The 13,682-nt window shown below is 62.1% G+C and overlaps 1 protein-coding gene across 1 annotated transcript; it reads left to right on the forward strand.

Moving 5' to 3' along the window:
• The first annotated feature begins 7,893 nt into the window (after positions 1-7,893).
• Positions 7,894-9,926, forward strand: LOC120390362 (protein S100-A4-like). The gene is made up of 2 exons (XM_039512967.1): positions 7,894-8,074; positions 9,668-9,926. The coding sequence occupies exons 1-2, from the start codon at positions 7,934-7,936 to the stop codon at positions 9,830-9,832; spliced, it is 306 nt and encodes a 101-aa protein (XP_039368901.1). The 5' UTR covers positions 7,894-7,933; the 3' UTR covers positions 9,833-9,926.
• Positions 9,927-13,682: the final 3,756 nt, after the last annotated feature.

A 13,682-nucleotide genomic window follows, 5' to 3' on the forward strand; every position in this document is an offset into this window, starting at 1 on the left:
GAATCCAGCAGACGCGGGAGGAGGGGCAGGGGCAGGGGCAGGGGCAGGGGCGGGCGGGTCCAGTGTGATGATGGGGGTGGACCCAGCACTCATGGCGGACCCTGGGGAATCCAGCAGACGCGGGAGGAGGGGCAGGGGCAGGAGGTCCAGCGTGATGGTGGTGGGGACCCAGCACTCATGGCAGACCCTGGGTGGGTGGGGGAATCCAGCAGGCCCTGGGGATGCAGGGATCCAGCAGACGCGGGAGGAGGGGCAGGGGCAGGGGCAGGGGCAGGGGTTCCAACGTGATGGTGGGGTGGGGACCCAGCACTCATGGCAGGCCCTGGGTGGGGAATCCAGCAGGCCCTGGGATGCAGGGATCCAGCAGACGCAGGGAGGAGGGGCAGGGGCGGGGTCCAGTGTGATGGTGGGGTGGGGCCCAGAACTCATGGCAGGCCCTGGGGGATGCGGGGATCCAGCAGACGCGGGGAGGAGGGGCAGGGGCAGGGGCAGGGGCAGGGGTTCCAACGTGATGGTGGGGTGGGGGGACCCAGCACTCATGGCAGGCCCTGGGTGGGGGGGAATCCAGCAGGCCCTGGGGGGGATGCAGGGATCCAGCAGACGCAGGGAGGAGGGGCAGGGGCGGGGTCCAGTGTGATGGTGGGGGTGGGGGGGGCCCAGAACTCATGGCAGGCCCTGGGGGATGCGGGGATCCAGCAGACGCGGGGAGGAGGGGCAGGGGCGGGGGCTCCAGCACACACCAGGCGGGAGGAGGCTCGGAGCCGCGGGGGCAGCTTGGAACGTGGCACTGCCCAGATCTGCCACCTCTCCAGGCCCCATCCAGCTGCACCGTGCCAGCACACAGGGTCCCTAGTTCGTGCTGCATTGGGCAGGGCGGGGCACATTTCCCTACCAACCCCCCCCTTTTTCTGGGGTGGGGGGGCTGGTTCTCTGGGGCCCCGGCCCACTCGACACCCCTCCCCTCCATGGCCCAGGCAGCTCCGTGTAGACCCTACCGGGGATGGGGGGAGGGCTCTGAGTGTCTGTTGGGGGGCAACGAAGGGGGAACTGCTCCCCCTACTGGGGGGGGCAGGGTGACGGGTTTCCCCAACCAGCCCCCCACCATTTGTAAGAGTTGCAGGATACACCTCCGCCTCCCTTCTCAGTGGGACCCAGGCATCCGGGCCGGTGCTGTGAGCAATGAGCCCCCCGTGCCTGGGAGCAGCGCCGGCTCCCGAGCTGGGTTTATCCGGAGCCAAGGGACGGCACCAGAGCCCCCGGCAGGCTCGGGACCCGGGCGGTGGGAGACAAAGGGCAGCCGGGGCCGCGTTGCCGGCCGAGCGTGGCCGTGGCGTTTCATGCGTGTGTCCAGAGCCCAGGCTCTTTGTGGGGCGTGTGTTGTGGATCCCCGGGGTGTGGCGTGCAGGGGCTGGGTGACGTGGTGCTGTGCGTAGCGGCGGGGGGAGGGGGGGTGTTGCATACAGGAGAATGGAGCCTGCTATACCCCTGCCAAGGTGCACACGCAGGCACGCACGCTCCCACGCGCAGACTCGTGCGCTCACCCAGTGACCAAGAACAACCCGATGCCCGGGGGCGGCCTGCTGGACCCATCTGCACCAGGACCAGACAAAGCCGGTTCTGTCCAGCAGCCCTCACTCCCTGCCAGGTGTTGGCTGTGCCCTGTGCGGGAGGCTGGCACGTGGGGTGAGTCTCCCTGAACCACCTTGCTGCAAGGTGCCCTCAGCTCCTTGGCCAACAGCTGGCAGCCAGCCGAGTGCCCCTCCCCCTGCTGAGGCTGCCAGGCCAGGGCCTGAGCATCCCTCGCTCTCAGGGGTGGGGTGCGTGTGTCCTCTGGGGCACCATGGGGGGCAGACGGCCTCAGCGGCTCTGAGCTGCTGGGAGCCCAGGGAGTGAGAGTCCCCCGCCCCCCGGAGGCACCACGCCCTGGCACATGAGATGCCAGAGAGGCTGGGAGCTGGGCGTTGGCGGAGGGGGAGGGGTTTTGCAGTGGGGGAGCCCCTGGAGAGACCCACAAGCTTTGGCTCTGGAGGGGCCTGGGTTTTCAAACCCCTCCAGCACCCCACCACTCACAAGAGTCTTCGCCTCTGCTGTCCCCACCTTTCAGGGAGCCCCCTTCTGTCTTCTCCAGCCTCCCTCTCCATCCCGGCACACCACCTCCCTGCCGCGGCTGCAAGGACCTCTCCTGCCAGCCAGCTCATGCCCTGCGTCCTCCTCCCTCTGCTCATCCAGCACCGTCCGTCCCTCTCTGCCCCTGTAGAAGCGAGAGCCTTCTCCGATGCAGTTCCTGCTGCCTGGAGCAGCTCTGAGCGCTGCGGGGGACACGGCTCATGGACAGGGCCCGGCCCGGGGAGGTTACCCCGGGGTCGTGTCGATTGGGGCCCCCTCTCGTGTGCCTGCTTTTGGGCTGGGCTGGAGCCACCCTGCGCCCCAACACCCCCGGGGGAGGCTGGGTAGGATGCAGCTCGACCCAGGGCGCTTGCTGCTTCCCACGCCCTAGTGCAAGGTGGTGTCGCTCGCCCGCCTGCCGTGGGAACCTCGTTGCACCGGGCAAAGGGGTGTGTGTGTGTGGGGGGGGGGCAGAGGCTCGGGCTGGGCCAGCTAGTGTGGCTTAAAGCGCTTAGGAGAGCGCAAGGTACAAGCACTGCAGTTGCACGGCTCATCGCACCATTGTCGCACGGCTCATCGCACCATTGTCGCACGGCTCATCACGCCGTGGCTGCACCGCAGTTGACCTGCCCCGGTGATGTGCCTGCGGCAGGTTACCCTCATTCGCCCCTGCCCCGGACTCCAGCAGCCCTCCCGCCCTGCGATCCCCTCTGTCCGCGCCGGGGAAATGCACAGTCCTGACCTCCCTGGCGCGGGCAGAGGCCAGGAGCTCACTGGCACGGGCTGCGGGCGGCTGAGTTCGCGGAGTGCCGCGGTGCGGGGTGTGGCCCGGCCTGTGCCGCTAAGACAACGTCGCCGGGTTTTCTTAGCCCCCGGTGCAGCTGCTCCCTGCTGAGCGCTGCCGTCCCCTTCCTGGTTGCTCTCATAACAGCCGAGATCACAGAGGGGCACGGAGGCTCCGAGTGCTGCTGCCTGCATCAGAGAAGAGCCAGTCGCCTCTAGGCCACGGGTTCAAATCCAGCCCAGGGCGGTAACAACCACGGGCCTGAGTCTCCGTTCCACAGAGCTCTCTCTTCTTTGCTCCTGGGTTGGGGGGGCCCGGGCCCAGGCCGGGGATTTGTCGTCAGTTTGGGGGCCTGAATGAAATGGGTCTGGGCGGGGGAGGGACGAGCGGGAATCGAGCCCCTCAGGGGGACAGGTTGGAACTGCCCCTCTTGGTCGCAGTCTCAGCAGAGAGGCCAAGGATGTCCCCATGGCGGCTAGAGGGAGCCAGGCCCTGCCCCAGAGCGCTCGCGGTCTCCAGCCACAGGGGGAGCGTCCGTCCAGTGCCATAACCCTGGGCACCGCGTCTGCCAGGCTCGCAGGCGCCCCTCGCACTTAGCCGGCCCCCGCTACGGCAGGGCGTGGCTTGTGGCTAGCGGTCTGGCTCCCGAGGGCCGGCAGTCGCCTTCCTGCGGGGTGGGAAGTGCAGCGGCTCTAAGCTAGGCCCCTGTGAATGCCGGGCGTGCCGGAGGCAGACGAGGGGGCCGGGGCCCACCCTGGCTGCATGCAGAACGCGCTGCGTGTGGGGGGCAGCTGGTCGCGTGTCCAGGGGCCGATTTAAATTTGTCCCAGCCACGCAAGCGCATCCCCTGGGCGGGGAGCAGAGATCCCCGCGGCTCTGGGAGGAAGCGTCTCCACCTGGGTTTGAACGAAAAGCCCCCAGCGCCTCGTGCATGGGAGGGAACGTGGCTCTGGGTCCCATTGGGCGGGAATCGGTTGTTACCCCCAGGATGAAAGGGAAGGAGGCTGCGTGGGGGCAGCTGGGGGCACCACACCCAGACCCAGAGCCTGTCATGCAAAGCGTCTGGGAGTGATTTGCACAGGTGCTGGGATCGGGGGCACAGGTGGGCTGGGGAGGGGCACAGCTGGGCTGCCAAGGGGGCCTCCCATTTACAGGTAAGCTAGAGACGGGCTCCCCACACTTTAAACTGGCTCCCTTTAGGGCAGAACCAGGACCCGTCACCCAGCCACCCCGGGCCTTGGGAAGGTGCAGATCCTGGGGTGAACTCCACAGCTGCTCCCCTCCCCCCCCGCCTCAGCACCCAGCTCATCCCGTCCCCGTGGGTGCCGAGGGGCGCCGGGGGGATGGAGGAGAGGGGAGATGGAGGAGCACTGGTGGCACCCTGTCACTGGGCCATGCCCCGCGCCCACCCGCCGCCCCGCGCCCACGCCTGAGAGAGAGCAGAGAGAGCAGCAGCTCATGCAGCGGCAAAGCCAAGGAGCCGTGTGGATCCCGCTGAACTGTATCCCCCGGGAGCAGCAGCACCCTTGATAAACCCCGGCTTTCTCCTCTCTGCCAAAACAGGCCTCCTGTGGTTCTCCTGGCCCCCGCCCTGCCCCCCGCCCCCTCATGTCCAGTGGTGACACCGACAGCAAAACTCCCCTGCGCACACCCAGCTTGGATGCAAATTGCAATTTTTGTGGCTTCCCACCCATCCCTGAGAAATCAAACCACCCTCGGAGCATGCAAACCCAGCGTGCAATTTCCTGCTCCCTCCCCCCCAGGGCCTCCAGAGTCACGGGGAGGTGAAGGCGCTGGCACACCTCCCTCCCCTGGGCGAGGGCCTGGAGTCGGGGGCAGCTTGGGTGGAAGCAGGACCTAAGTCTTTGCATTGGGGGGGATTTCACCGCTAGTGAGTTTCAGGGCTGATGGCTGCTGCACGTCAGCGCTGGAGTCCCACGTCCTTCCTTTAACACTAGTGCAGGTAGGGCAGGAGTGACGCCTGGCGAGCTCTCCCCAGGCCCAGGCCCAGGCCCAGGCCCAGGCCGGACCGTCTGTCCGGTGGCCTCTCCCCCACCCTGCACTCGTGAGATTTCACAAAACAACCAGGCACGAGGGGGATTCACTGCTGGGGTGGAGTTTCCGCGGCTCGAGGCCGGGTCCAGGAGCTCAGAACCGGGGCGAGCGGGTGAAATGCTCTGGCTGGGCCGGTGCGTTAGATGGGCTAATGGTTCCCTCTGCCCTGATAACCCAGGAGCCGCTGATCCTTGAGGGGCTTTCCCAGGCTCTGCTCTGACACCTCAGCTCGCTACCCAGCCCTGGCTGCCTTCAAAGCGCTGACGGAGAGGTGAGAAAAGCAGCTACTGCAGGCCCAGCCCGCGAATCACCTGATCCTGCCCCGAGAGGAGCCCCGGCCCGGGGGCAGACCCAGAGAGCCCAGCTCACGTTTCAGGTGCACGGGATCCACCCGGCTGCCACCTGCTAATCAAACAGCCGCTTGCTATTGTGGGGCTGGGCAAACAGGAGAGACAATCGCGGCCCCGCAACTCAGCAAACACTGCTGCTCCCAGAGCCAAGCAATGTGCAACCGGTGGCAGACGGCCCAGCTGCCCCGGGGCGCCCTGCCCCCCTCACCCAGCCTGCCAGGGGCCCGGGAACTGGGGGCTAACCGCGCCTTCAAGAGCAAGACGTTTGCTAGGGGCCGTTTGGGGCGCTGGTCCCGTCGGGCCACGGTCCTCCCCGGGGACTGGGGACACGAGGGGCTGAGACTGGGAGACTGGGGCAGCAGCACCCCCCATCTGCCCCGGGTGTGATATTTGAGCAGGGGGGCCCCACGTCCGATCCGGGAGCCCCGGTGCACTGATGGTGGAGACCTTGCCTGCCTGTCTGGGCTGCTGGGAGCTCTCTGTGCTGGGAGATTCCCCTGGGCCAGTGAGATCCGGCTCCCTTGCCTGTAACCACGGCCTCGCCCGTCAGCCACAGCTAACGAGCTCCCTGCAGGCCTCAGCGCCGAGGGGTGGGGGGATCCCCTGGCCTGCAGCGAAACGCTGGGACAAGTCTGCTTTCATTCTTGCAGCTCAGTGGGGCACAAGCTCTCCTGCCTTGTCTGCAGACGCTCCAGGAGGCCTTCGAGCAGGACCTGTGCTTGCCGGAAGAAGCCTCACGTGGTCTCCTGCACCATGGCAGCTTGGCCGTTTGTGACCCCTGCGAGCTGGCAAGCCGGGCCTGAACCGAAGCCTGGCTTACAGCCCTGCAGCCAGGGGCTCTGGCTCCCCCCAGCACAGCACCCACGGGCTGTGTCACAGGGGGACTGTTCTTAATGATCCCGCTGAATACAGTGTCGGGGCCTCAGTTCCTGGCCGACCCTCTGTCTCCTGGCAACTAATGGCCAGGCCCTTCCCCCTGCAAGGGGATGCTAAAGGTGGGGGAGGACAGAGGTCAGGTGACCTCCTGGCCCAGGAAAGGAGCTGAGCAGAGAGGGGCGGGGGCTGGGGGGGGTGTCAGTTTGGAGCTGGCTGGGGACGGGAAGTGAGAGCAGACGTGGGGGTCTGGCTCACTGGGCCCCAGAATGGACCCGGCCGAGGGGTCCTGTTCTCTGTACCTACAAGCTCTGTTTTAGCCCGTGTTCCTGTCATCGAATAAACCTCTGTGTCACTGGCTGTCTGAGAGTCACGTCTGACTGCAAAGTGGGGGGGCAGGACCCTGTGGCCCCCCCAGGACCCCGCCTGGGCGGACTCGCTGTGGGAAGCGCACAGAGGGGCAGGGGATGCTGAATGCTCCAAGGAGAGACCCGGGAGGTGACGCCGTGGGAGCTTCTTGCCCTGCAGACAGGCTGCTCCGAGGGAGAGGAGGCTCCCCAGAGTCCTGCCTGGCTTTGGGGGGAGCAACTCCAGAGCAGCGCCTGGGGACCCCGTGACACGGGCCTAAAGGGGAACCACAGGCAGAGCGATCCGGGGCGGGATGGTCACTTTGTGGCTAGCAGGGCTACGGGTCATGCAGCCTTAAGGACAGCGGCAGAGCCACGGGCCGCTCCTCCGGCTGCGAATCTCTCCCAGCCCCTCCCCGCCACGGCAGCCGGGCCCCTCACAGTCAGTCCGGGATTTTACTCTGTGATGTAGAGACCCCCCCACTCCCCTCCACATTTTGCAGGTGGGAAATTAAGGCACCGGGAGGAGCAGAGACTGGTCCAAGGTCACCCAGGGTCTGCAGCAGCCCAGGGAACCGAGCCCGGGTGTCCCACGGCCCAGGTTAGACCCTGCCTGCTGGGTCGGTGACGAGCGAGGTGGGAGGGTGAGGAAAGCACTGGCTGGCCCGAGCTGACCTCGGCCTCCCCGCCCTGCCGCCCCGGAGACCGCGCCCAAGTGTCAGCTTGCATCTCAGCCCGGTCAATTCCACCTCCCCACCTGTCGGCACAGGGGCCCAGCGACCCGAGTGAAGAGCCAGCCACCCCGGTAATGAGATCACATGGCTCGTTAGGCAAACCCAGGGCGTGGGTGAAACTGGCGAGGCGCGAATCTCCTTTCCTCACTGGCTGCGGAGCGGGGCTGGCTGGGAGGGATGAGATCCCGTGTTACTGGCTCTTTTGAAAGCTGCCGGGGATTTGGGTGGCAGGGCTCGGAGGGTATAAATAGCAAGTTCCCGCTGTGCAGCAGCATCTCTGCTCCTTGCCTGCCAGTAAGCAGTAAGATCTCAGTAAGCAGCTCCCCCCGGGCAGGTGGCTCTAGATTCAGGCCAGGGCTGCATGTTAGTGTCTGCTGCAGCCCTCACCCAGATGTTGTCTCCAGCTGTGCTGCCAGGCCCCTCCCCAGCTGTGAAGGCCCTTTCCTGGACTCCAGCTGTGGCCATTCCTCCCCATGACGGAGGATGTTGCATCCAGTGGTGCAAATCCCTTTCCAAGATGGTGGAGCTAGTTTGAGACACCCCAGGCACCATCTTCCCTCCTAATTCTGTGAGCCTGGGCGAGGGGCAGCGAGCACACGAGGACGACTCTGTTCCCACCTTCCCTTTGCTCCCCTCCCTGGCTCTAACCCGCGCCCCCTGCTTCTGCTTCTCAGGTTCACCGGGATGACAAGTCCCCTGGAGCAGGCTCTGGCCACGATGGTCTCGACCTTCCACAAGTACTCGGCGAAGCAAGGCGACAAATTCAAACTCAGCAAGGCCGAACTCAAGGAGCTGCTGACCAAGGAGCTTCCGAGCGTCCAGAGCGTAAGTGCCACGGTGCAGGGAAAGACTGAAACGCGGAGACATGTTGGGTGACGTCTCAAAGGGGGTGGGGGATGGGACACCTGTCCAGGAAGGGTGTCAGTCAAGGAGCAGGAAGGAATTGTTTACCAGTGGCGGGTTGGTCTAAGGCTTGTGCTCTGGTCTCCGGATGGAGAGGTGGGTTCTGATCCACGCTCCTCTGCATAGAGGTCTGTGGTTACGCAGGAGGCCAGGCCAGATGGTCATAGTCCCGTCTGCCCTTAGCATGGCGCAGAGAAGAGTAACTTGAATGGGAAGAGAAGCCACAGACGCCACTATTGTCCTAGTTCATGTGCAAAGCGCCCAGATACTGTGGTGATGGGCCCCACTACAAAGCCCTCAGGGAGTTCGACAGACAATTACAGCAGGAAGAAATTAAGAGAAGAAAGAGTTCGGGTGAATATTAGGGAAAAGAATCAAAATGGTCACAATGTTTTGATTGAACTAGTATTTATGGTGAAACCTGACCATCTTTCAAAACCAGACATTTTCACAGAAATGTACTGATTTTTTAAAATTTCTGACAAATATTCTTTCTTCCTTCCTTTCTCTCTTTGTTTCTCAACTCTGATTGGTCAGTTTAAACAATTTTTTTTTAATTATAAAAGGACCTTTTTTAAATGATCAAAATGTTCATTTTTGGAAAACCCTCCCCCTCCCCAGAAATCCCCTTGAGTTTGGAAATAAAACAATTTGCATTTTCAAAAGTTACCAAATTTAAAAAACAAAAAGAAAATTTCAATAATAGTAAAAAAAGAAAAGCTCCATGGGAAGACGTTCAGTACCCCAAATCCACCAGTTTCAAGGACTAATCAAATTACGACGCTTTCCAAATTGCCACAAAGGTTGGTCTTTTCCCGCAGTCAGAACTACTCAGTGAGATCTCCAGAAATGCCGGACACTCTCCCGCGTGAAGAGCTGGACCCCCCAGTCTGCGTTTAACAAGGCCCCTGCACTGGTCACGTGTGGGGACAGAGCCTGGGGACTTTCAGCTCATGCTCCCAGATTCAGACTAAGCCCATTAACCCAGAGGCAGGAGCAGACTCGAGCTTCCAGATGTGGTGCAGCCACTAGAGGGAAACAAAGAGCCAAACACGGTTAGCCCGGGTTACGTGAAGACGCACCAGGATTTAATGTTTGGAGGGTGCTAGCACCCCAAGGTCTCCACCAGATCAGGGGCTCATTGTGATGGTCCCAGAGCCAACGGGCTCTAGTTTAACTAGACTACAGTCAATTCACGAGGGTGAATATTTTGGAAGGGCTAACGAACCATGTGCTTCCGGGCTTACACGAGTTAGACTATAAATCTTAGCCTCTTGGGTGGACTGTCCCAGGTTGGCCAGCTGGGGGTTTCCTGCACCCTCTTCTGAAGCTGCTGGTGCCAGCAGCTGAATCACCCAAGCGGGTGGTTAGGGGGAGGGAGGGAGGGAGCCAGGACATTGGGATGCTCTAGCATTGACTGGCTGAGCGTCCGATCTGCAGCCTGCTGGTGGCAGGGACCCCACATAGAAGCAGGCCCCTGAGTTAACCTGGCGTCTCTCCCCCTGCTTCTCACAGAAGCAAATGGACGACGCTGAATTCCAGAAGATCATGAACGACCTGGATGTCAACAAGGACAACGAGGTGGATTTCCAGGAGTTCGCCTGCTTCTTAGCCTGCGTGGCCATGAGCTTCAACGACTTCTTCAAGGATCATTGCCAGAAACAGCTGCGTAAGAAGTGACCCCAGACGCCTGCGGGGCCGGGATTCCTGAGCCTCAGCCCCTCCGCCCCGCTGTGGCCCCCTTGTTTCCAGTGTAATCACCTGGGCTTTCAATAAAAGTCTTTCTAAAGATGCTTATGCCAGGGTGTGCCTCAGGGGCAAGATTTTCTGTGCTGGTCTCCAGGGCTCTGTGATCCCAGAGTCTCATCGGAGCCTTTCAGAATCCAGCCGATAATGAGGGGAGGGAGCAGTGGCCACGGTAGAGAAGGCTCAGGTCTAACTTCCTGGCTAATTAGCCTTTTAAAATGACTCATCAATTCCCCCTGCCAATTCCGTTGGGGCTAGGATTTCCCGCGCCGCGTCCCAGCCCGGGGGCGATTGTTTTGGAAACTTTGAGCCTTACCATTCAAGCTGTTTCCGAGTGACGCAAGCAGAAAAGGAAAAAAAAAAACGGACCCCACACGCTGGGCTCTGCATGTTCTGAGCAGAGCCTCGGCGCGCCTGTAACTCGAACCATATGGCCCAATCGCAGGCCGACGCGGCTTGCAAAGCTCTTGGTTACGGTGATCAGACAGCAAATGTGAAAAATCGGGACATGGGGTGGGGGGTAATAGGAGCCTATATAAGAAAAAGACCCAAAATCGGGAATGTCCCTATAAAATTGGGACATCTGGTCACCCTACTCTCGGTGCCTGAGCTTTGGCGGCCCATGCGTGCAAGGCCAGCCTGGAACGAAAACCCCGAATTCTCCAAGCTGGGCTGCATTCTCGGTGGCCCGGGTCAGCTGCACAGCCCTGCGGCTAAAGCCGCCCTGCACTGCTCAGTTCCCTGTAGGCTCTTGTGCCCCCGTCCCCCTGTAGGAGCCGAGCGCCTTCCCGCTGTGCATCAGGCCACGGGACGAACGTTCGGAGGTCGCCTTCCACCGATGAGCCAGGCCGCTTTGCTTCCACATGAGCCGTCTCGAGAGCTCACAAGCAGCAGGCGGGAGGCTCATGCAGGGCTTTGAGATTCGTCATCCACCCCTTGCTTCGCTCATGCCGAGCGTCGGTTAAAACACGCAGCGACCCCTCCTGGAGCCCCGAGTTAGAGCAGCAGGGGCCCAAGGCAGGAGGACACAAACCCACGGGGCAGCCCTGCCCCACCCCGAAGGCAGGCGTCCGGGCTAGGCTGAGCGGGTGAGGGGGTCAGGAAGCAAGGCCCTCAAGTGGATCTGCCGCTCCCAAGATGCTGAAACTCTGAGGGCTGATGCGGGACCCAAGGCCTGGGCTGTTTGCAGCAGGGAAGCAGCTGGAGGCTTGGAGAGGAGACGTCCCCTGAGCCACCAGAGGGACTAGACCCCCCAGGAGAATCTCAGAGGCTGGAATTAGAGAAATGTGGGGCTGGAAGGGACCTCGCGAGGTCGTCTAGTCCAGTCCCCTGCCTGCAGCCAGGACTAAGGATTATCCAGACCATCCCCAACAGGGGTTTGTCCAACCTGCTCCAGCGGCAGAGATTCCACAGCCTCTGGCAGGAATCGGTGCCAGCGCTTAACGCCCCCGACAGGCTGGTTTTCCTCATCTCCCTGCTGCTATTTCAGCCCCTTACTTCTCAGCCTGGCCCCAGCGGTTCAGGAGAACAATTTATCACCCTCCTCTTTATAACAACCTTTCCCATGTCTGAAGCCTGGTCTGTCCCCCCTCAGCCTCTCTCCTCCGCACTTCGCGTGACCAGATGTCCCGATTTTCTAGGGACAGTCCCGATCTTTGGGTCTTTTTCTGATATAGGCTCCTATTACCCCCAACCCCCGTCCCGATTTTTCCCATTTGCTGTCTGGTCACCCTAATCCACACTAAACAAACCCAATTTTTCAGTCTTTCCCTGTAGGCCGTGTTTTCTAGCCGCTCTCCTCTGGGCTTTCTCCAGTCCCCACCCTTCCCCGAAGCGCAGGGTTGAGATCTGGACACTGCTCCGGGCGAGCCCGATGAGCGCTGAGAAGAGCGGAATTGCTTCCTACGTCTCGCTTCTAACACTCCTGCTGGTCCACCCCGGGATGACGCTCCCGTGGCTCAGAGCCAGCGACCCCCTACAGCCCCCAGATCCGTTTCTGCAGTACCCCGGGCCGCGCAGGCCATTTCCCATTTTGTATTTGGGCAACTGATTATTCTGGGAATTGAATCTGGGGTCGCTCTGAATTCCTGCCCCGTAACGTTTCCAGGGAGCAATTCTACACGTCACCTCCTGGCCCGTGGAGCAGCGGAGCTCACAGGGCCGGGGCTGTGCTCAGGTGTGTGGGGGTGGCTGCAGTTTACCCAGGTGTGCTCAGCTCTGCAATACCTGCTAGACAGGTTTCAGCTCGCTCGCCCAGGGCCTCCTTAGCGGGCGGCAGGCCTGTGCTGGTTAGCAGGAAAAGCTGCCGTTAATAGTCAAAGCCGCAGAGCCCCAAGGGGAAAATTCCTTTTAATTTTGTGGGGTGATATCTGGGGGTCTTGCTAGGCCTGGGTGTCATTGTGGGGGGGCTGGATCCACCCCAGAATGAGGCTTGATCCCTGCCTTTTCAGCTGACAGTTCTCGCTCCAAACCACAAGAGACTTGCAGCATTTATCCAGGTCCAACGCACCCCCTGGACATTAACTAACCCCGTCCAAGCCACCCAGCTTCCCTCCCCAAGGACGGGACACAACTGAAATAGAGACGCTGGGTGCTGAAGATGGAAATTCAGCTGGCAGAGCCCGCGGGAGGCATGAGATCAGGGAGGCCGCGCCGCAGGCTGGCCTGGGGAGAGGGCATCTTCGAAGGGGAATTCAGGTTCTTACAGGTCTGCTCTTCCCAGAGCTGCTGGAGAAAGCAGGCTGCACCCTATTGGGTAGAGAGCCACACTTCCCCTGCCTCCATTCCCCTCCCTCGCTGCTCGGATCCCCCTTCCGCTTGGCTTGGTAAGTTTTCTGGGGATTATTTGGTTTCATTGCAGGGCCTGGCTCCGTAGCTGTCTGCAAAGGGAGGCGTGGGGTCTCCCTGGCAGGTGCAGAGTGAGGGGGCTGGGTCCAGCTGTGCAAACCCCACTCCGGACGGGCAACCGGGGCTGAGCTCAGAGCTGCAGAGCCACGCCCGGAGCTGCTGGCGGAGTTCAAAGGGGGCAGGGGGGCTGTTGGGCTGGGGATGATTCTGACCCAGCAGCTCAAGCTCTGCTTCCTAGTGTAGCAGAAATCCCCGCCTGCGTCTCCCACGCCCGGCGCTGGGAGGGGAAAGAGGCCCAGCGGGGCAGCCTGAACCAGGACGCCTGGGTTCGAATCCCGGCTTTGCCACTGACTTGTCGCGTAACCCAGAGCCTGTCTTTCACCATTCTATTTCCCCACAGGCACCCGGGTGGGGATACGGCCCCCCCTTCCCAGGGGCGCGGGGGGACGGTGCTCTGCTAACGAAGGCACGAAGCAGGCAGGGGAATTATGTAGGGTTTTCTAGCCCCCTTGCTGCTTTGCACTCTCCCTGGGCCCTGCAGCAGGACTGGGATCCAGCGGGACCCGCTGCCGTAATAGCAGTAGTGGGATGAAACCCGCGCAGGGCCCTAGCCGCTGGGCACCCCTGCAGCAGGAAGAACCCAGAACCCCGGAGCCAGCCCCAGAGAGTTCAGTTCAGTGGGACTCGATGGGCAGGACGAACGCTGCCAAAGCACCAGGAAAAGCCAGAGCTGCTCTGGTATCGGTCAGACCCAGGCCCGGCCCCCAGGACAGGGTTATGCACGAGGGCTGGGCTTTGCCTCCCTCTGTCTGGCTCGTTCCCGAGGCTAAGATCCTGGCACGCCACATTTTCAGTCGATTTCCCGGCAGAGGGGCAGGGGTCACGGCGAGGTCACCAGATAATGTCGTTTTAGCTCCATCAACGTGCCCCAGAGCAC

This window comes from Mauremys reevesii, linkage group 24, assembly GCF_016161935.1.
Source record: "Mauremys reevesii isolate NIE-2019 linkage group 24, ASM1616193v1, whole genome shotgun sequence".
NCBI lineage: Eukaryota > Metazoa > Chordata > Testudines > Geoemydidae > Mauremys > Mauremys reevesii.

Bases quoted from the DNA above. Each gene is read 5' to 3' on its own strand.
- LOC120390362 (XM_039512967.1), top strand. From the start codon at position 7,934: ATGACAAGTCCCCTGGAGCAGGCTCTGGCCACGATGGTCTCGACCTTC. The intron at 8,075-9,667 runs GTAAGTGCCACG...TGCTTCTCACAG, and splicing joins AGCTTCCGAGCGTCCAGAGC to AAGCAAATGGACGACGCTGA.